Source organism: Neoarius graeffei, chromosome 3 (genome assembly GCF_027579695.1).
Source record: "Neoarius graeffei isolate fNeoGra1 chromosome 3, fNeoGra1.pri, whole genome shotgun sequence".
NCBI lineage: Eukaryota > Metazoa > Chordata > Actinopteri > Siluriformes > Ariidae > Neoarius > Neoarius graeffei.
This window is the reverse complement of record NC_083571.1, coordinates 85,421,383-85,444,872: the sequence shown is the minus strand read 5'-3', so window position 1 is coordinate 85,444,872 and position 23,490 is coordinate 85,421,383. Positions and strand designations below refer to the sequence as shown.

Sequence of the window (23,490 nt, the reverse complement as noted above, 5' to 3'; positions counted from 1 at the left end):
CCTGGAATGATAGTGGTGAACCATCAACTCTGTTGAAGAAATGTGGTCGGAAAAAGATTCTGACTGACCACGACCAGAGATCACTGAAAGACTAAAAATTGACAGAAGAACTCATGGCTAGTGAAAGTCAGAGCACTTCCAAACTCACAATATGATGAGAACTGACAGGATTGGGACTAAACAGCTGTGTGGCCAGAAGAAAACCATGCGTTAGTGAGGCTAATTGAAAGAACAGGCTCCAGTTTTCTAGGGAGCATAAAGATTGGATTCTGGAGTAATGGAAAAGGTCATGTGGTTTGATAAGTCCAGATTTACCCTGTTCCAGAGTGATGGGTGTCTCACGGTAAGAAGAGAAGCACATGGAAAGATGCACCATCATGCATAGTGGCCACTGTACAAGCCTCTGGAGGCAGTGTTATGATCTGGGGTTGCTTCAGTTGGTCAGGTCGAGACTCAACAACGTTATGTGGCAATAAAATGAAGTCAGCTGACGACCTGAATGACCAGGTTATCACATCAATGGGTTTTTTTTCCTTCGCTGATGGCACGGGCATAAAATTAGAGCTCAGATAGTGAAAGAGTGGTTCAGGGAGCATGAAGAATCATTTTCACACATGAACTAGGTCACCACAGAGTCCTGACCTTAACCCCATTGAAAGTCTTTGGGAAGTGCTCTCCCATCATCAATACAAGATCTTGGCAAAAAATTAATACAACTCTGGTTGAAAATAAAATGTTGCTATATTGCATAACGTTGTCGAAACAATGCCACGATGAACGCGTGCCGTAATCAAAGCTAAAGGTGGTCCAATGGAATATTAGTGTGCGCGACATTGTTTTGGCCAGACAGTGTATTAAAAGCAGGCATCATGCTTTTCAACAATTAGTTTATAGCTCTAGCCGAGAGAAAATTCCTACCATTTCTGAAGCATACTCTGTCAGTTTAATAATGTTCTCCTTGCTGAAAACCAGTAACCTGCTTCTGCCAGTCACAGGACTCTCTTCCATGTAGGTGAGAAAGAAGAGCGAGATGAAGAGCATCAGCCCTGTGCCAACTCCTGTTATATGCCATCGCCGCTGCCACGCCCACTCACGAAATAACTGCTTCTTATTGGGCGGTAAAGACTGCCACCATTTCCTGATGCTTCTACAAGCAAAGAGAGACAGACAGAGACTTCAGTCAGGAGGCATGGGTGACACTACCATAGGTTCAGTTTCCTTATTCTGATGAAAATTCATTTCATCCCAGAAGTGAGATGGACTATTTTACAAATACACCTGCAAAATTCCATGAATGCTCTAATGCCTTACCGGTATTGTTATATTTTTGGATTGGATTGAGAATTTTCTGCTAAAAGATGCAATTTTTTTTTAATCAATTAATAATTGAGTCAATGGAAAAAAAAAAAAAAAAAAAAACTGTAAAGCACGATCTCCATGAACTGCTCCAAGTCTCCTTGGAAATCTTGTAAGAATAATTCATAGCAATCAGATCTGCATGAATTGTCAAAACACATAAGATGACAAAAAACAACTTACTTTAAATCACAAGTATACTTAAGCAGAGTGAAATTCCTCTCTGTATTTAACACATCTGAAGCCGTGAACACACACACGAGCAATGAGCGCGCACCCACACATACCCAGAGCAGTGGGCAGCCATGCTACAGTGCCCGGGGAGCAGTTGGAGGGTAGGTGCCTGCCTCGCTCAAGGGTACATCAGCCCAAGGCCACCCCATGTTAACCTAACCACATGTCTTTGGACTGTGGAGGGAAACCGGAGCACCTGGAGGAAACCCACGCAGACATGGAGAGAACATGCAAACTCCACACAGAAAGGCCACCGCCAGCCACTGGGCTCAAACCCAGAACCTTCGTGCTGCGAGGCAACACTGCTAATCACTACACCACCGTGCCATCCAGATATTTTCTAGCTCAGACATTTTCTGCGTCATCCTGCTAAAAAACCCACGACCAAAAGATCCATCTCCAAATTTCTGGGACAGCTTCTTACAGTGTCAAAGGCATCAAAACAAAGAAATAAAACGAGACCATCAATGACGGCGTAGCTCACTCCAGCTCCGTCTAGTCCAGAAGGAACGTTCTAAAGTGGGCCACCTTGCGCAATAAATGTTGCAAGCTACATACACTATATACAGGATACATACAGTCAAAGTAAAAAGTTTGTGAACCCCTTGGAATTTTCTACATTTATGTCTAATTCCCATACAAAACATGGTCATATCTTCATACAAGTCACAATAATGAACAGTCTCCTGTAACTAAAGATACACAGATTTTCAAAGCATATTTGACCATATCGAATAAATCATTCAAACTGTGAAACTGAAGGTTTGAAAAAGTAAGTGAACCCTAAGCTAAGGACTTTTTAAAAAGCTCAATGCAGTCAGAATTTAGCACGCCTGGGTTCCATTTAATGAAACGAGTTCAGAGGTGTGGCCTAGAATTACTTTGATTGATAAAAACCCCTGAAAAGTTTGAGCTTGAACTTTTGACAAGAAGCATATCCAGATTGGAATCATGCCTTGCACAAAATAGCTATCTGAAGACCTAAGATCAAAAATTGTTAACTTGCATAAGGCTGGAAAAGGTTACAAAGTCATCTCAAAGATTTTAGGTATTCATTAGTCTACTGTCAGGCAAGTTGTCTATAAATGGAGACGATTAGGTATTGTGGCTACTCTGCCTAGAAGTGGACACCCCGCCAAGATGACCCCAAGAGCACAATGCAAAATCATTAATGAGGTAAAGAAGAACCCTAGAGTGACAGCGAAAGACTTGAAGATGTCATTAGAACTGGCTAACATCTCTGTTCATGATTCAACAATACGTAAAACATTGAACAAGAAAGGAGTCCATGGCAGGACACCAAGAAGGAAGCAACTGCTGTCAAAAAAAGAACATTGCTGCACACCTGAATTTTGCAAAAGAGCACTTGGATACTCCACAATGGTACTGGAAAAATGTTTTGTGGAGTGATGAAACCAAAATTGAACTATTTGAGAGGAACAAGCAGGACTCCATTTGGCGTAAAAAGGGCACTGCATATCAACATCAAAACATCATCCCTACAGTAAAGTATGGTGGAGGGAACATCATGATTTGGGCCTGCTTTGCTGTATCAGGGCCTGGACAGCTTGCCATCAGTGAGGGGAAAATGAATTCCCAAATTTATCAACAAATTCTCCAGGATAATGCGAGGGTGTCTGTCCGTCAACTGAAGCTCAGAAGAGGCTGGGTGATGCAACAGGACAATGACCCCAAACATCACAGCAAATCCACAGCACAATGGTTTCAGAAGAACAAAATGCGCCTTTTGGAGTAGCCTAGTCAGAGCCCAGATCTCAATCCGATTGAGATGCTGTGGAATGACTTGAAGACAGCCATACACAGAAGACAACCCAAGAATATGGAAGAGTTAAGGCAGTTCTGCAGGGAAGAACGGGCTAAAATTCCCCCTGCACGGTGTGCAGGTCTGATCTGCAGTTACAGGAAGCGCCTGGTTGAGGTCATTGCTGCCAAAGGAGGGTCAACCAGTTATTAAATCCAAAAGGTTCTTACGTTTTCCACCACTACTGTGAGTGTTGAATGCATTTATATAATAAAGTCATGAAAAAGTAGAATTTTGTGTGTGTTACTGGCTTAAGCTCATTGTGTATATATCAGTACCTGTGACTTGGATGAAGATCAGATCACGTTTTATTCCCAATTCATGCAGAAAACCAGATAATTCCAAAGGGTTCACATACTTCTTACTTGGACTGTACAAGCTATATACACCCTAGGAATACCGACCTATTTGCCAGAAAGAATCCAAAACGGCGAGGAATTGACTGAGAAGAAGCGATTTTTGTTGAACTGCTCATTAAGGCTTAATTAGTCCATAATGTCATTAATAATTGTAATGAAGCAAATCTGGGTAGAAGTTCTATGCATCCTAGGTACCCCTACCTTCCTGCCAGAAAGAATCAAAATCAGTGAAGAATTGAGGGAGAAGCAGCGATGTGTGTGGAAACTGATCATTTGGGCTTAATTACTGCATATCTTCATTATTAATTGCAATTATGCAAATTTGGGTAGAAACTATATGCACCCCAGACAGACCCACCTTCCTGCCAAAAAGAATAAAAATCAGTGAAGAACTGAGAGAGAAGTGATTTTCGTGAAATGTGGATGACACCGGACAGACAACACGATGGCATAAGCTGTTGGCCGGATGAGCTAATAATAATAAAACTGAGAGTTAACGTTTATTGAAGAGGTAGTATCAAGTATCAGCACTTTCAAGTATCAGCACTTTGTAACATCAGTAAGTTTTCCACCACAAGAGAGTCTTCAGGACAGAGGACTTTATCAGAGTATCTCTAAAACAACAGGTCTTATGGGGCGTTCCTGGTATGCAGTGGTTAGTACCTACCAAAAGTGGTCCAAGAAAAGACAACCAGTGAACCGGTGACAGGGTCATGGGCACCCAAGGCTCATTGATGCGTGTGGAGAGGGAAGGCTAGGCTGTCTGATCTGATCCAACAGAAGAGCATAAGAACTTGACCATGCATCATGTGGTTGGCCGGGTGTGCGCGCGCGTGTCACTTACCTAGGGAAGAGATGAAGGCCAAGTTTACATTAGACCGTATCTGTCTCATTTTCTTCGCGGATGCACTGTCCGTTTACATTAAACCGCCTGGAAACGCTGGGAAACGGGAATCTGCCAGGGTCCACGTATTCAATCCAGCTCGTGTCAGCTCCGGTGCTGTGTAAACATTGAGATACGCGGATACGCTGTGCTGAGCTCTAGCTGGCGTCGTCATTGGACAACGTCACTGTGACATCCACCTTCCTGATTCGCTGGCGTTGGTCATGTGACGCGACTGCTGAAAAACGGTGCGGACTTCCGCCTTGTATCACCCTTCATTAAAGAGTATAAAAGTATGAAAATACTGCAAATACTGATGCAAATACTGCCCATTGTGTAGTTATGATTGTCTTTAGGCTTGCCATCCTTCCACTTGCAAGTGGTAAGTGATATGCGCTGGGATCACACACACAGCGGCTCAGTCCCGAATCAGTGGTTGTGCACTTCACTCGCGCGCTCTGTGAGCTGCGCAGGGCCGGAGTGCGCACCCTCCAGAGGGCACTCGCTGTTCAGGGCGGAGTGATTTGGAGCGCAGGATGCCTGCGGAGCCGAGCGTATCCGTGTATTGGTGTTGCTGTGTGCACGCAAATCGTGTATTGGTGTTGCTGTGTGCACACTAATCGTTTTAAAAACGTTAATCTGATGATCCGCTGATACGGTCTAATGTAAACATGGGCGAAGAGAAGAAGGCAAGCCAGTGAAGGCAATGTGATGCTCTGGGCAATATTCTGCTGGGAAACCTTGGCTCCTGGCATTCATGTGGACGTTACTTTGACACGTACCACCTACCGAAACATCGTTGCAGACCAAGTACACCCCTTCATGGCAGTGGGATTCCCTAATGGCAGTGGCTTCTTTCTGCAGGATACACTGCAACAATTGTCCAGGAATGGTTTGAGGAACATGACAAAGAGTTCAAGGTGTTGACTCGAATGCATGCGAGTTCGCTTCATTCTATTAGACTGGTTAGTGTAGTACAAGAGAGAGGACCGAGACAGCAGGTGGGACTCGGCAACAATTAACAATGAAAAGAACTGGGGTGGGTTTCCCAAAAGCCTCTTAATGCTAAGAGTGTCTTAACCAGAAGAGAGAGTATTCATTGTGCTGCTCGCACTATCATTTAATTTTGTGCTGCGATGCTTTTGGGAAATTCAGGCCTGGATGTTAATTATGTCGGCATGGTGTGGGGTCTGCATAAATTTAGTATACACTTAGGCTACGTTTACATTACGTCGAATCAGCGGATCATCAGATTAACGTTCTTAAAACGATTCGCGTTTACACTAAAACCGTTAGCCGTGCACACAGCAACACCAATACGCGGATACGCTCGGCTCCGCAGGCATCCTGCGCTCCAAATCACTCCGCCCTGAACAGCGAGTGCCCTCTGGAGGGTGCGCACTCCGGCCCTGCGCAGCTCACAGAGCGCGCGAGTGAAGTGAACAAGCCACGATTCGGGACTGAGCCGCTGTGTGTGAGATCCCAGCGCATATCACTTAGTACTTGCAAGTGGAAGGATGGCAAGCCTAAAGACAATCATAACTACACAATGGGCAGTATTTGCATCAGTATTTGCAGTATTTTCATACTTTTATACTCTTTAATGAAAGGTGATACAAGGCGGAAGTCTGCGCCGTTTTTCAGCAGTCGCGGCACATGACCAACGCCAGCGAATCAGGAAGGTGGATGTCACAGTGACGTTGTCCAATGAGACGCCAGCTAGAGCTCAGCACAGCGTATTCGCGTATTCTCAATGTTTACACAGCACCGGAGCTGACACGATCTGGATTGAATACGTGGACGCTGGCGGATTCCCGTTTCCCCGCTTTTTCAGGGGGGTTAATGTAAACGGACAGTGCATCCGCGAAGAAAACGAGACAGATACGGTCTAGTGTAAACGTAGCCTTAGTCATTTTGATCATTTGGTAAAGTATTATAGGCTATTATACGAACATGAGACTATCATGACCCGTTTTGTTATCTTGTTCAGTGTTAACGCTGCAAACTGGCGATCCAGTCAAAACCGTAATCGGTTATTATTTTAATCTGTCCAAGGTTAATAATCTTAATGCTAATGTTAATCTAAGATGAATATAATTTAGTTTCCAGACACCAAGTGAACTACAGCAGCCAACAGATCTTAATAACAGCCTGCTGTAGGTTAAATTATGCACCACTGGTCACAGTGTTTAATATGTATAATTACTGAAATAAGGCAGAGTCTTACTGGAAATCTGTCCTGTTCTATCATGCAGAAAATCTCAGGGATTCTTAACAGCTGGTTTCTCACAGCTGGCTTCCGACACTAGCATCAGCCTGTACAAGCCTTCCTGACTGTTACACACACAGATATGGAAGAAAATCTATATGCCTTTTCTTTTGTTATACAGCTTTTCAGAGGTAAAAGTATTATACATCACTGTGAATGTCAGTGTACTAAATGAGAAACATGTACATTAGCTCTATATAATGTATGGTTCTTACTGGGTAAAAATGAGGGCTTTTTTGAATAATTATTCAGTTTACAGCTGAAGATTGGGGGAAAATGGTGCATACATAAATGTATATTATCGACACGGACAGTGGTGGTGGGTTTTTTTTCTTACATATTAACCCCAGATAACCATATGCATTAATTTAGGCACTAGTTTTGTGTGTGTGTGTGTGTGTGTGTGGGGGGGGGGGGGGGGGGGGAACTAAACATGCAGTGAAAGCTGAACACACATACAGGCTTTACTGAGGTATAGAACCATCACAGCATGATATATGTTTGTTAGTTTTGCTTTTGCTAGCTACTTAGCTTCCACTCACTAGGCTAGGTTTTGCGCATTTATTTACTTTTGCCCAAGATGAGCCACGTCTCTGAAAAAGAAAAAAAAAAAAATGCAGAAACTGGAGTGACAAGAAATTATTTATAATTTGTACATGCATACGTTCTCAAGATAAACAACAACCACCTAATAGCCCAGAAGCATAACTGCATCACTTGTTTATCGCAATGCATTAAGGGGGATAGCCGGGGTCGGTAGTTGTGCAATATAGCGGATGTTAGATTAATTTTACATGAGAGCGATGTGAGAGGAGCAATTTTGCCGTGCTCCGTCATGGAAGACAATGAAATTGGTGATTTAAAGAGGTGGATAACATGTCGAGGGTTTCCAGCAGGAAAATCTGAATCCAAATCAAGCTTGGTGAGAAGGTAAGACATGAGTAACAAGAATTCGTACAACCTAGAGATTGACCGAGTCGACCACACTGTACAACATCAAATCTCAGAATGTCTTATCAAAACATTTATAAATGAGGAGTTAAATAAAACTTGATATCAGGAAACATTACCAAAAAAGTCTTTGGAAACCCGCTGATCTGACGTGTCATGTTCAGCGTTAATGCGTTTACTTCAATAAATGCCACTAGTGAGATACACTGAACATTATACATACCCGAAAGAGAACCCTTCGTGGTTTGGGAGGTTTATCGGTCCGACAGGCTCGTCCGGCTGCCGAGTGCTTCGGTACGTTGAGAGGCAAAGGCCGAAGAATGCTTCTTCATTTTACAGGCTTTGGAATATCGCTAGTTTCAGACGATGAACCGTGTCGATTGTTATAATCTTCTATAACCGAAGGCCATTCCGCAGACCATGGAAATATCGCTGGGTTACAGTTTAAGTACATCTTTTTCCCACCAGGAACATGTAAGCTACAAACACTTGCCCATTTCGATTCAGTTGGAAAGTTTTCGTTGCGGATTAAACTCCTCCATTTCTTCTCTTCTCCTCGACTGGCAGATGATAAAAGCTCCAATTAGGTGTTCTCTTCGCTGTGGAGACACAGTTAGGCACACGGCAGTTCACTTTAGGCAGCATGGTTAAAACCGGTTAGACAGAACAATGCAATGTTTAACAAAAGCAAAAGTAAACAATATAGCAGAGCTGACCCCGGGTATCGTCCATAATGCATTGCGGTAAACAAGCAATGATGTAGTCAGGGGTTAGGGTTATTGGCACCCAGTCTTTACACAACAAAATGTCTGATATTTATTTATTTATTTCTAATGTGGTTGAAAGTTGGTCAGCCTTGGTGACCCAGCACTGACCCAATGGACACAATGACAATGGTCCAACATTGCCACCCAACCGAAAGGCTGACATTGGGCCAAAATTGCCAAGCTGGATGTAAAGGTGGCCGAGTCTGTCGGTGGCTTGACATTGGCCCAAGAGACAAAATGACACCCGCCCAACTGAACAGCTACTGAATGGGCAAAATGCCATTGGTACAATGTCGCCACCCGACCTTGACCCAAGTGAATGGCCGACATTGGGCCAACACTGCCAAGGTAGATTTAAAGGAGGTTGAAAGTCTCTCGGCCTTGGTGTAAACCCAAGTAGCAGTTATTTAGTTGGGTAAGCGTCATTTTGTCTCTTGGGCCAACACTGAACCACCAAGGCCAATGCTAGGGGCAGTCATGGCCTGAAGGTGAGAGAGAGAAGCAGCCTTGAGCCCAAAGGGTCATCGTTCAATTCCCAGGACCAGCAGGAAAAATGTGAGGGGAGTTGAGTGAATGAACAGCACTTCTCCCTCCCTCTGAAGTGCCCTTGACCAAGGCACCTAACTCCCAATTGCTCCCCGGGTGCTGTAGCATAGCTGCACACTGCTCTGGGGGTGTGTGTGTGCTCATTAATCACTGATGTATGCATGTTTTAATAAATAACATGCATACACTAGTATGCATACACCATAATAAATACAGACCCAGCACCTCCCGGCTGGGTCACCTGGGCAAGGGCTGTGTTAACTAAAGATCGGAAACTCCCGATGACTCCGGTTTCATCAGTGAAGACGTGTTCAAGCATCACTCGAAGATGGTGAAGACTGGAACGCTTTCTTCTTGGAACGGCAACGTACTACATCATACCCGTGGGAGGTCCTCGGCCCAGGCCCCCCCCCGAGTTTTTTTTCTCTCTTTCTCTCCTTGTTTCTTTGTGTGTGTGTGTGTGTGAGAGAGAGAGAGAGAGAGAGAGAGAGAGAGAGAGAGAGAGAGAGAGACAGATCTCGGCTCTATACAGAAAAAAAAAGTGTCATGTTCTGTGCTTTCTGTTCTGTCGTGGTACGTTCCACTGTGCTCTGTTCTGTCGGATTCCCTCAATTTCTCTTGTGGTGTGTCCTGTTGTCTTGTCGTAACTGTCTATCCTTCTCTGTGTGGCATACATATGGTGTTTTTGTTGTGCTCTGTACCACCATCCTGCTTTCTGTTCTGTTCCCATCCATTCCTTTCTATTCTATACCATCATAATACATTCTGTTCTATTTTGACATGTTCCCTTCTTTTTTCTCTGGTGATGTATTCTACTGTATTGTGATGGCTGTCTATTCTGTAGATAATGTGTGTATTCTGTTATGTATCTTCATAATGCTTTCTATTCTGGCATATTCCCTTCGTCTTTCTTTTGATCTATTCTGCTCTGTTGTCATGACTGTCTATTCTTTTCTCCAAACTAAAAATAATGTGCAGCACTGTGTCATACTCTTTTCTACGTCTTCAAAATGCTTTGTATTCTATTATATTCCATTCTGCTCTCTCATAATATACTCGATTACATCGTCCTGATGTCTATGCTATTCTTTTTTTTTTTGTCATGTTCTCTTCTGTTCTGTGAACACACATTCTATTTCTCTATGTTCTATCTTAACATATACTAATTTGTCATATTCGATTTGATTCTTAAGTTATCCTACTTCATCCTATTCTATTCTCCATTTCCATCCATAAAGCATTATACTGTCATTCTTAGTCCAGGGTATGACTTTAAACTGCAACCGGTAGTGAGTCTCAGGTCCAGGAGGACTCGAGTATTGGGGAAAGTGGAGTTACCCCGAAACACCATTGCTCCCAGGTCCGCTCGGACCCGGAGCGATAGCACCTGCCTGGGTTCCAGCTATGGGTTAAATACTACGACTTGCAACCACATGATCAAAACGTGCTACATCATGAGCGTCCGCCATGATGGTGGATATACAAAGCAACTAGGATGGCAGCCGCTGAAAGCGTGTCTGTAAACAATGCTGAATTTTCTCAGTATTATCACAATTTGAACGGTCGAGCAAAGATTCAATATAAAAAGTAGATAGATGTGTGTGGTTTTGACCCATATTATTTCAAAAAGTCAGATTTTTCTGAGGATAAGACGCTTCTACTGACCACGGAGTACCCAGATGTCGCGTTCTATCTGGTTTGGCAGACTTCGTGGGTCGACAAATCTCAAATGAAGGTTGGTAAGTCCATGGAAGCCTATAACTTCTTTGCTCTGGATGGGTAAATAACTTATTAATTAAACTAGTCAATGATGACAAAGCAGTTGTACTTGCCAGGGTAAGTTAGGGCTTCTTTTGCATTTAGTTTACTTCTATGTGTAGACAACAGATGAAGCATGAAATTTTGACAAGCCTCTAGTTTTATGGCTCACTAATCACGTTTCAATTTATTTCAGGTCAACCGCTCGAAAATAATAAGATCATTTTATAATTCTAAAATCATAACGACCAAGTGAACCAAGACGAGAGAGCGCTCATTTTATAGCAAGATTCTAGCAACGCGAAATAAAATTCTTCCACGATATTATCGAGAAAGCATTTGAATCTCACCCGAGATAAAATGATTACCGCAAACACGAGCTGTTTTGGTTTTAGCCTCGGTTAGACCAGCCCTGCCGATGCTGTTCAGCCGTGCTCGTCTCCTCTCCGTACTAAGCCTCAGAGTTTCCTCGCCCTCTTTCCAAATCACGGACGGAATTCTAAAAAATCGGAAGGTGCCACGGTCACGAGTACCGTTGTGACCACAACCATATACAGCACAAAGATATGGCATAGCTAAAAGAACGCTTAAAAGCAGTGGAAAAACAAAGAGAGCTGCTCCCGCGTGGCTATGTTTTGTATGGAATATCGCTTGACCCCGCGTTTGTATCTCCACCAACACGGTCGACATCCGGGTTTCTATTTTGCTTTGACGTCACTTGCAAGTCAAGGATGAGGTGCTGGCAGCAGGGCGCTTTTCCGTGCAGCGTGGCAGATGAACCCAACAGGGTCAATGGCACACCACCTGATGGCATGCGGAAGAGCCGCTCAAACGGCCAACGGATGGCATCACCCGGCAAGTCAGTTGTCACTGCAGGGCAACTTCCATACCCGTCAGGTTTGTGGCACTTTTGTGCACCACTTGGCATCAGATCTGGAGATCCAGAGAGACAACACGATGGTGGCACGATATTGTTTGTCTTACCTGACTGTGCAAGGCGCTTCATTGGGAGAGGTGCTCTGGTGCGGGCCTCATGGCCCCTCTCCGTTTCGGCGCATCCTAATGAAGCGGTCATCATCGCTAGCGATGGACAGCTGACAACGGTGCGTTCACTGCTTCAGATGGGTTAAATGCAGAGGAGGAATTTCATTGTGCTTGAGTGTACACGTGACAAATAAAGGCTTCTTCTAAGGTTGATTTAAAATGGCTGAAAGTCTATCAGCCTTGGAAGCTCAACATTGCCCCAACCAAATAGCTACTACCCAAGTCCAGACCGTAAAGAGCTGTATTTTTTCTCACTGGCGTAAAGTATACCCCCGCAGCCCCCGCCAGGCGAGGGGGGCCGACCGCTAGGGGGGGCCCGTCGCCCGATGTGATTCAATGCACGAAAAAGTCCGATGAAACATGAAAATAATAAACACAACAATGAAGCGTACCAGAGAAAAAAGTGGTGCTCAAAAGCGGCAAATCAAAAAGAAAAAAGAAGAATTTACATCCACACTGCCCAAAATTTCATCCGTTTTTGGGAGAGTTAGGCCTTATCCTCCAGTTCATGATGGGCTAACAGGTAGGGCCATGGGGGGGGGGGGGGGGGGGGGGGGGAATAGTGCAGTTAAAACGAGGCTAATGAGTGAAAAAGTACCTGATTTAAAATGGAATTTGAATAAAAGTTACTATTATCTTTCTTCTCAATAATTCAATGTTTCTTTTTCTTGAATATTGTTCTCCATGACCACCAGCCATCATCCATGGTGATTGTAATACTTATACAGTGGTGCTTGAAAGTTTGTGAACCCTTTAGAATTTTCTATATTTCTGCATAAATATGACCCAAAACATCATCAGATTTCCACACAAGACCTAAAAGTAGATGAAGAGAACCCAGTTAAACAAATGAGACCAAAATATTATACTTGGTCATTTACTTTTTGAGGAAAATGATCCAATATTACATATCTGTGAGTGGCAAAAGTATGTGAACCCCTAGGATTAGCAGTTAATTTGAAGGTGAAATTAGAGTCAGGTGCTTTCAATCAATGGGATGACAATCAGGTGTGAGTGGGCACCCTGTTTTATTTAAAGAACAGGGATCTATCAACATCTGATCTTCACATGTTTGTGGAAGTGTATCATGCCACGAACAAAGGAGATTTCTGAGGACCTCAGAAAAAGCGTTGTTGATGCTCATCAGGCTGGAAAAGGTTACAAAACCATCTCTAAAGAGTTTGGACTCCACCAATCCACAGTCAGACACATTGTGAACAAATGGAGGAAATTCAAGACCATTGTTACCCTCCTCAGGAGTGGCTGACCAACAAAGATCACTCCAAGAGCAAGGCGTGTAATAGTCTGCGAGGTCACAAAGGACCCCAGGGCAACTTCTAAGCAACTGAAGGCCTCTCTCACATTGGCTAATGTTAATGTTCATGAGTCCACCATCAGGAGAACATTGAACAACAATGGTGTGCATGGCAGGGTTGCAAGGAGGAAGTCACTGCTCTCCAAAAAGAACATTGCTGCTCATCTGTAGTTTGCGAAAGATCATGTGGACAAGCCAGAAGGCTATTGGAAATATGTTTTGTGGACAGATGAGACCAAAATAGAAATTTTTGGTTTAAATGAGAAGCATTATCTTTGGAGAAAGGAAAACACTGCATTCCATCATAAGAACCTTATCCCATCTGTGAAACTTGGTGGTGGTAGTATCATGGTTTGGGCCTGTTTTGCTGCATCTGGGTCAGGACGGCTTGCCATCATTGATGGAACAATGAATTCTGAATTATACAGCGAATTCTAAAGGAAAACGTCAGGACATCTGTCCATGAACTGAATCTCAAGAGAAGGTGGGTCATGCAGCAAGACAACGACCCTAAGCGCACAAGTCGTTCTACCAAAGAATGGTTAAAGAAGAATAAAGTTAATGTTTTGGAATGACCAAGTCAAAGTCCTGACCTTAATCCAATGGAAATGTTGTGGAAGGACCTGAAGCGAGCAGTTCATGTGAGGAAACCCACCAACATCCCAGAGTTGAAGCTGTTCTGTATGGAGGAACGGGCTAAAATTCCTCCAGGCCGGTGTGCAGGACTGATCAACAGTTACCGGAAAGTCAGCTGGGATAGGCTCCAGCTTGCCTGCGACCCTGTAGAACAGGATAAGTGGCTACAGATAACGGATGGATGGATGTTATTGTCCTTTACAAGTAAAAAGTAACCAATAACCAAATTTAATAAAGTTACTCAATAACCAAACTTCAACTCAATGCGTGATCTTCATTTTATGTTGCAATTCACAATTATTCTATGGTTTTCCTAAAAAAAAAAAAAAAGGTAGTACTCGCAGAACAGGGGGAAACTGATAATATTGGGGGACAAGTGGAAATTAACCCCCAGTTGCCCCCCAGGGCAAGTGGGTTTAAAAGTTAATGTCGAGCTCTGCAATATGTTTTATTCTTTACATCATCTGATGTGACACTGATGTCTTTTAGTGTATTTTTAACACGTGACTCGGCCCATCCTGCCCTGATGGTGGTGTAGCCTGCAGTTTTGCCATGGCAGGAGTCTGTAAGGTGCCTCACCTTCCCACGATGATGGCTGAGACCTTCTGCAGAGATTTGGCCAGAAGCCACAGGAGCACAGCTGGCTGCGCGCGGAGTCCAGCGGAAGTGTGAAACAGCTTGTTGACAGGAAGCTGTCGGACACAGACTGCAGCTGAGGAAAGGAGGCTCGGGAAAACAGTTTTGTGGTAAACAGGAGAGCGGGTCCAACACAACGCTGCGGCTGATCGGAAATCAGACGAGCGGTACCATGGACTTGCCGAGCTCCAGACGTGAGGAGTTTGTTTGGGCCACAGCAGTACTGTCCGGAGCCGGCTGAGGGTCGGTGAACATGGGGCCGTTTGAGAAAAACGAACGCAGATTAAAGCCATTTCTATAAACTGCGACCTACCGGATTATAGCCAGCGGTCAGTTATGAGGCAGCTCATTAATTAATTGCAGCAATGCACACAACAGTTTGTGCAATATATAATTTCTGAGAGTAGAAAAGTTGATTTGTAACAGTACGAGCCCGAGTTAGATGTTTGGTTCGATGGAGTTTTGAAAGTTAGACTTGTAACTTCCGCAAAGCTGAAACTAGTCGGTGCGGTTTATTTGGTTATTATTGTAATAGCCGGACACACTTAGCTCAGGAACGAAGGACAATCACCTGGATAAGATCAACCATCTGAACAAAATCCCAGTCACTTCAAGTTTACCGGACTGTTACCGATATTTAATTTATATTTAACACTTCAATGACATTCCACTCAGCTGTTTAGTCGAGGTCGAGTGTTACATCAAAAACAGTCCACTCAGGAACAGCGGATATGACTATAGTTCCTCCCAGGGTGTCTATCGCGAGATTTACCGACTTATTTTATTACTTAAAAAAATTATATATAAATAAACTTTTTTTTGTCTGAATAGCTACAACCCCGATTCCAAAAAAGTTGGGACAAAGTACAAATTGTAAATAAAACGGAATGCAATAATTTACAAATCTCAAAAACTGATATTGTATTCACAATGAAATTTCATGCCAAATATTGGCTCATTTGAAATTTCATGACAGCAACACATCTCAAAAAAGTTGGGACGGGGCAATAAGAGGCTGGAAAAGTTAAAGGTACAAAAAAGGAACAGCTGGAGGACCAAATTGCAACTCATTAGGTCAATTGGCAATAGGTCATTAACATGACTGGGTATAAAAAGAGCATCTTGGAGTGGCAGCGGCTCCCAGAAGTAAAGATGGGAAGAGGATCACCAATCCCCCTAATTCTGCGCCGACAAATAGTGGAGCAATATCAGAAAGGAGTTCGACAGTGTAAAACTGCAAAGAGTTTGAACATATCATCTACAGTGCATAATATCATCAAAAGATTCAGAGAATCTGGAAGAATCTCTGTGCGTAAGGGTCAAGGCCGGAAAACCATACTGGGTGCCCGTGATCTTCGGGCCCTTAGACGGCACTGCATCACATACAGGCATGCTTCTGTATTGGAAATCACAAAATAGGCTCAGGAATATTTCCAGAGAACATTATCTGTGAACACAATTCACCGTGCCATCCGCCGTTGCCAGCTAAAACTCTATAGTTCAAAGAAGAAGCCGTATCGAAACGTGATCCAGAAGCGCAGACGTCTTCTCTGGGCCAAGGCTCATTTAAAATGGACTGTGGCAAAGTGGAAAACTGTTCTGTGGTCAGACGAATCAAAATTTGAAGTTCTTTATGGAAATCAGGGACGCCGTCAAGGGCGGCTGGTGCATAAGGGCGATTGGGCGACGCACTGCCAAAACGAAAAAAAAAAATTTTTTTTTTCTTTTTTTAAAACAAACTTTCACCAGCACCGCTCGAGGCCGTTTTAATCTGTCTCTGGGTATCATTGTCCAATCAGGGTGGGCTTGCTTCTAGAGTACCGCCCCTTTTGGGGCGATTTCAGTTACGTTGAAAATCGCCCAAGAGTTCACTGATAGAGTTAGCCTAGTAAACTAGACCCACCCGCCTAGCGGCCAAAAATATTTTTTGCCTAGCGAGTGGGTCTAGCCTCGCACCATATAAACAAAAACACCCCGGGCATCAAATCGTGCCCGCCAATCACAACGCAAGGTTTTTGTTTGGATTCTTTGGGCGGGCTTTTGCAGGAGTGACAACAAAGCTGCGCGACGCTGGAGAAAGCACAGCAGGAAAGATGGCTACGGCTAGTGAACAGCGCGCGTTTGACTCCGCTTTGGAATCAGTTTTAGAAGAATTAGACTTGGAGTTTTCGTTGAAACATGAGCAGGAAGAGGCTCTCCGCTCATTCCTTTTCAAGAAGGACGTTTTCGCTGTTTTGCCGACCGGCTATGGCAAAAGTCTGATCTACCAGCTGGCTCCGCTCGTAGCCAAAAGGATGGGGCTAGTTTGTGCAGTACGAAGAATTAATAAACAGCTTTGAAACATTACTTTTTGATTGTTTCTTATTTTCCCGTTATTTTAAATTTAAGGGAAATTATTTCACCAAACACCACTAAATAAAAACTCTCAAAAACAGTTTAAGCAAACCCTTGAAAAACACTTGGAAAAAATGTGTATGTGGTACAGACTCCAAACTTGTGGTCATTATCTCCAAACTTCTTAATCTCTAGAACCTGTTTATTAATTAATACGCATTTTGAAAAATTATTTATTTCAAGGTCTCCCCCACTGCTTTCTGTCGCTCTGACTACGTCACAGTCACTGTTGCGCTGATTGGTCAGAGCGTTGGCCTATACGCACAGAGACAGTTTGAAAGACAGCGGTTTGTTCCTCCTACCCGCTTCGGAAATGTCTCCGGATCGAGGCCAGACTAAATATTCACATTTAGTCTGGCTTGCCAGGCTATGATAGAGTCCCATGTTAATATATTTTTTTTCTGCTGACTGACACTTCAATGCAATCTCTATGGGTTCCGGGGGGGGGGCTTGCCCTAACGTGCTTACGTCACTGCGAAGCGCGGCAAAGTTGCGTTCGATCCGCTCAGTTTCTGAGGTGAGATGGATGCGGAAAGCAATTCAGTGCGGTCCTTAAAAGAAGTTCCATTTAGTCAGCGATCAAATCGAGCTAAACTGGCAACAAAACAAACTGGACCCCCTTGACCAAATCTAAACATAAAACAAATTTCGACGAAGGGGGAAATCATATACTCAAGGTTTTACTTCAACATGGTCCCAGCGCAAATCCTGGCGAGCTGGCTGCAAGGACGCCTCAGCGGGTTTCTGCTCCCCCTGCTTACTTTCCACCCTGGAGGTGGCTCCACGGACAACACTGCTTGGACTGTCACTGGAGTTTCAGACATGCATCATTTGTCGGAGAAAATTAAAAAACATGAGTCAAAAATTCACATGGGCAGCTGCCTGAAATTTTCGGCTTTTGGGAGAGTGAACATTGCTACACAACGATGAGGTGAGCAAGAACAGGCACATATTAAACCGGCTCATCCAATGCGTGAAATTTTGTGGAGTATTCGAGTTAGCTCTACAAGGCAAAGACGAAACTGAGGGCTCCAGTCACCGTGGTGTTCTTCTGGGTTTGGTTGACTTCGTGACTCTCTCTCACACACACAGTCACAGAATCCGTTCACTTTTGATGTTTTCAATGTGCATTTTTATATTTGCCACACTTGCTCTGAGAGTTAGCACTTTGGTAATATCCTTAGTAAATACCAGTAATTGCAAGATCTAAAGATCCACTCATCTATTTATTCAACTGCTATTGTTATGTTAGCCAACTATTTACAATGTTTTGTTACAGTAAGTGCACTTTCCTGTTTGTCCTTAAGTTGCACAGTCTGTAAAATTCTTGCTGGTCATGGAGTTTGAAGTACAAAATCTATTTACAGAACATTCTGTAGAACAGTTGACTTGCTGCCTAGGTCAATTTACTTCAGTCCTGTGGACATTTATGGTCCGTGTAGACATAACGGGGGAAAATTGCCCCCCCCCGAAAAAAAATTCATTCAGAAGCCGCCACTGGACGCCGTGTCATTCGGACTAAAGAGGAGAAGGACGACCCGAGTTGTTATCAGCGCTCAGTTCAGAAGCCTGCATCTCTGATGGTATGGGGTTGCATTAGTGCGTGTTGCATGGGCAGCTTACACATCTGGAAAGACACCATCAATGCTGAAAGGTAGATCCAGGTTCTAGAGCAACATATGCTCCCATCCAGACGACGTCTCTTTCAGGGAAGACCTTGCATTTTCCAACATGACAATGCCAAACCACATACTGCATCAATTACAGCATCATGGCTGCGTAGAAGAAGGGTCTGGGTACTGAACTGGCCAGCCTGCAGTCCAGATCTTTCACCCATAGAAAACATTTGGCGCATCATAAAACGGAAGATACGACAAAAAAGACCTAAGACAGTTGAGCAACTAGAATCCTACATTAGACAAGAATGGGTTAACATTCCTATCCCTAACCTTGAGCAACTTGTCTCCTCAGTCCCCAGACGTTTACAGACTGTTGTAAAGAGAAAAGGGGATGTCTCACAGTGGGAAGCATGGCCTTGTCCCAACTTTTTTGAGATTTGTTGTCATGAAATTTAAAATCACCTAATTTTTCTCTTTAAATGATACATTTTCTTAGTTTAAACATTTGATATGTCATCTATGTTCTATTCTGAATAAAATATGGAATTTTGAAACTTCCACATCATTGCATTCCGTTTTTATTTACAATTTGTACTTTGTGTCTTTGTCCCAACTTTTTTGGAATCGGGGATGTACTAATTTGTCTGAATGAACAGCAGTCACCACATTTCTACAATTTCCATACCATGAACACTGTATTTTTCACTTGTAGTCTGTCTTCAGATGACTCTCAGGCCATAAAAATAAACGAAGTGGCTCCAAAATAATTACTTTATTACAAAACCATAAAGTGTTCCACAATAATGATTCAAGACACTCAGACCTTCAAACATTAAAAAAAAAAAGTATACTACTGCGTATCGTCCTTCATGACATCAGCACTGCTAACAGAGTGATGCTAATACTGTATAATACAGAGAACACTCACTGAGCACTTTATTAATAACTGTACACCTACACATTCATGGCACTAGCTGATCAGTCAATCATGTGGCAGCAGTGCAATGTATAAATCATGCAGATACAGACCAGCAGCTTCAGGTCATGTTCACATCAACCATCAAAATAGGGGGAAAATGTGATCTCTGTGATTTTGACCATGGTATGATTGTTAGTGCCAGACAGGCTGGTTTGAGTATTTCTATAACTGCTGATCTCCTGGAATTTTCACACACAACAGTCTCTCGAGTTTACTCAGACTGGCGTAATAAAGAAACCGAGAATGGCCAGTGGTGGGTTTCCCAAGAGCCTCTTAACGCTAAGAGCATCTTAACTAGGAGTGTGTGTGTTCATTGTGTTGCTCGCGCTACCATTTAACGATGATCTTTGTGCTACGATGCTTTTGGGAAAAACTACACAGATTGGTTAGAGCTGACAAAGTCTCCAATAACTCGGATTACCACTCTGGGGTGGGTTTCCCAAAAGCATCATAGCACAATGAACACTCACTCTCCTAGTTAAGCTGCTCTTAGCATTAAGAAGCTTTTGGGAAACCCACCCCTGTGCAACTGTAGTGAGCACAAAAGCATCTCAGAATGCACAGCACATTGAACCATAAAGGGAATGGACTACAACAGCAGAAGACCACATCAGGTTCCACTTCTGTTCATCAAAAACAGAAAGCTGATGCTGCAGAGGGCAGAAGCTTGCCAAAACTGGATAGTTGAAGACTGGACAAATGTAGCCCAGTCTGATGAACCTCAATTTCTGCTACGGCACACCGGTGTCCTGGTCAGAATTTGGTGCCTGAATGAATCCATGTACCCAGCCTGACTTGTGTCAACAGTCCAGGCTGGTGGAGGTGGTGTAATGGTGCGGGGAATGTTTTCTTGACACGTTTTGGACTTGCAGTACCAGTCAAAAGTTTGGAAACACCTTCAAATTCGATGTTTTTTCTTTATTTTAATTAACTACAAGACACTTTGTGTCTTAAAGTAATGACTGTTATTTCTCATTACTTAGTTGAGTGGTTCTTGACATAATATGGATTACTACAGTTGTCAAACAGGGCTATTTACTGCATTTTTATTATTTACTCTTTATTAGTTGATGGTGTCAAAAGCATTAAGGCTGCAAGAAATTCCATTTTTGTCAAGACACACCTGTTAATTGAGAAGCATTCCAGGTGACTACCTCACAAAGCTGGTTCAGATAATGCCAGTAGTGTGCAAAACTGTTATCAAGATAAATAGTGACAACTTTGAAGAATCTAAAAGATGAAACATGCTTTTTTTTTAAACACTTTTTTTGTTTACCATATAATTCCAGATGTTATTTCATAGTTTTGATGAGTTCAGTATTGTTCTACAATGTAGGGAAAAAAATAAAAACATCGAATTTGAAGGTGTTTCCAAACTTTTGACTGGTACTGTACACTTGTGTTCAAAATAATAGCAGTCCAACACGACTAACCAGATCAATCACTGTTTTTGGTGGAAATTATATTACTACATGGCAAATAATTTACCAGTAGGTGTAGTAGAGTCATAGAAAACCAACAGACCCAACATTCATGATATGCATGCTCCTGAGTCTGTGTAATCGAATAATTAAGTGAAAGGGACGTGTTCAAAATAATAGCAGTGTGGAGTTTAATTAGTGAGATCATTCATTCTGTGAAAAAACAGATGTCAGTCAGGTGGCCCTAATGTAAGGATGAAGCCAGCACATGTTGTACATCCATTTCTCTCTGAAAACCTGAGAAACATGGGACGTTCCAGACATTGTTCAGAAGAACAGCGTGCTTTGATTAAAACGTTGATTGGAGAGGTAAAACGTATACTGTAAAGAAGTGCAGAAAATGATGGGCTGCTCAGCTAAAATGATCTCCAGTGCTTTAAAATGGACAGCAAAGCCAAAGAGACGTGGAAGAAAACAGAAGACTACCATTCGAATGGATCGAAGAATAGCCAGAAAGGCAAAGACTCAGCCAATGATCAGCTCCAGGGTGATCAAAGACGTTCTGAAGTTACCTGTGAGTACTGTGACAATTAGAAGATGCCTGTGTGAAGCTAATCTATCAGCAAGAAGCCCCCGCAAAGTTCCACTGTTTAAAAAAAAAGACGTGCTGAAGAGGATACAATTTGCCAAAGAACACATCGACTGGCCTAAAGAGAAATGGAAAAACATTTTGTGGACTGATGAAAGTAAAATTGTTCTTTTTGGGTCCAAGAGCCGCAGACAGTTTTTCAGACGACCCCCAAACACTGAATTCAAGCCACAGTACACTCTGAAGACAGTGAAGCATGGTGGTGCAAGCATCATGATATGGGGATGTTTCTCTTACTATGGTGTCGGGCCCATTTATCGCATACCAGGGATCATGGATCAGTTTGCATATATCAAAATACTTGAAGAGGTCATGTTGCCTTATGCTGAAGAGGAAATGCCCTTGAAATGGGTGTTTCAACAAGACAACGACCCCAAACACACCAGTAAGCGAGCAGCATCAGGGTTCAAGACCAACAAAATGAAAGTTATGGAGTGGCCAGCCCAATCCCCGGACCTTAATCCGATAGAAAACTTGTGGGGTGACATCAAAAATGCTGTTTCTGAGGCAAAACCAAGAAATGCAGAGGAATTGTGGAATGTTGTCAAATCATCCTGGGCTGGAATACCTGTTCACAAGTGCCAGAAGTTCTCAGAAAACGTGGTTATACAACTAAATATTAGTTTAGTGATTCACAGGAATACTAAATCCTTAAGATTTTTTCAGTTTATACAGTAAATATTTGGAGTTTGTAATGAAAAATGCAGACACTGCTATTTTTTGAACAGCCCAATGTTCATTTTTCTTCATTTTCTGTAAAGTAATTAAAATATTGATACATTTTTCTTCATGTTTTGATGTAGAATATAATGTGCATTGTTCCCAATGCATGGAAATAAAAACTATTATAAGGATTTTGAGCTTTACTCACGTTTTTAAACACACTGCTATTATTTTGAACACAACTGTATATCAGTCAATCATCACTTGAATGCCACAGTCTATTTGAGTATCGTTGCTGATCATGTGCATCCCTCCATAGCTGCAATTTACCATTCCAGCAGGATAATACACCATGTCAAAGCAAACGTCATCTCAAACTGATTTCATGAACATGACAATGAGTTCAACGTTCTTCAGTGGCCTTCCCAGTTACCGGATCCAAATCCAGTCGAACATCTTTGGGATGGTAGAACAGGGAGGGTCTTAACACTGTAGGGTGAAGAAATCCTACTGATTGAGTGTTTGCTGTTTGTTAGCAGTTAAATGGAGGACATAAATGGATCAATAGACAAATAATGGAGAGAGAAAGTACAAAACTCTTCGCTAGATAACACACTATCCTTGTTTAGCACTGACTAGCTTTCAGTACATCTGCGTTGTTGCAATGAGATTTAATTGCTGCCACAATTATATATCAACATGAGGTACAGTCATTTGCAAATGATTACTGGTCTTACTGGAAAATACAGCTGAATTATATTAGTATGTGCAACAACAGGGGCTCTCATTAATAACTTAGGTGCTCATCAGCTCAGATGAATGTCAATACTCAGGTTTTGCTGATGGTACAAATGGTATATTCACTCCTTTCCCAGTTACAACTTGGTTTCCAGAACCTGAGCTATTAAAGCCTTTCTCAGAACTGCTAGTGTGAGTGATAGACTGCTCCTCTGTAGAACACATCTCCTCGTAGTCCAAGACCTCAGGGCTGTCCGTCAGCTCGGAGGTGGTGAACGTGTGTGAAGGAAACTGCTTAAATTGCTCATGAAGATGACAGGAGGAGCCAGACGCTTGCTCAGTCTCTTGCTTATCTATGAAATGTGTAACAAACAAAGCTTCAATCTGGACCAGGAAGGTCTCCGTCTCCGGGATCTCTGCGAGAATCTTCCTAAGTGACGTGAGCAACTGT

The 23,490-nt window shown here is 42.8% G+C and overlaps 2 protein-coding genes across 5 annotated transcripts in view; both read right to left on the bottom strand.

Annotated features, from left to right (window-relative positions):
* oma1 (OMA1 zinc metallopeptidase) overlaps positions 1–15,286 on the bottom strand; it is a 44,386-nt gene extending 29,100 nt beyond the window's left edge. The window contains 2 exon segments of the mRNA XM_060917582.1: positions 919–1,147; positions 14,520–15,286. Coding sequence (XP_060773565.1) covers positions 919–1,147; positions 14,520–14,869 — 579 coding nt within the window. The 5' untranslated portion in view covers positions 14,870–15,286.
* Positions 15,287–19,346: 4,060 nt separating this feature from the next.
* mysm1 (Myb-like, SWIRM and MPN domains 1) overlaps positions 19,347–23,490 on the bottom strand; it is a 59,095-nt gene continuing 54,951 nt past the window's right edge. For all 4 annotated transcript variants that reach the window (XM_060917579.1, XM_060917576.1, XM_060917577.1 and 1 more), the window contains exon 20: positions 19,347–23,486. In XM_060917579.1, coding sequence (XP_060773562.1) covers positions 23,124–23,486 — 363 coding nt within the window. In that variant the 3' untranslated portion in view covers positions 19,347–23,123. The remainder of the gene's footprint in view (positions 23,487–23,490) is intronic.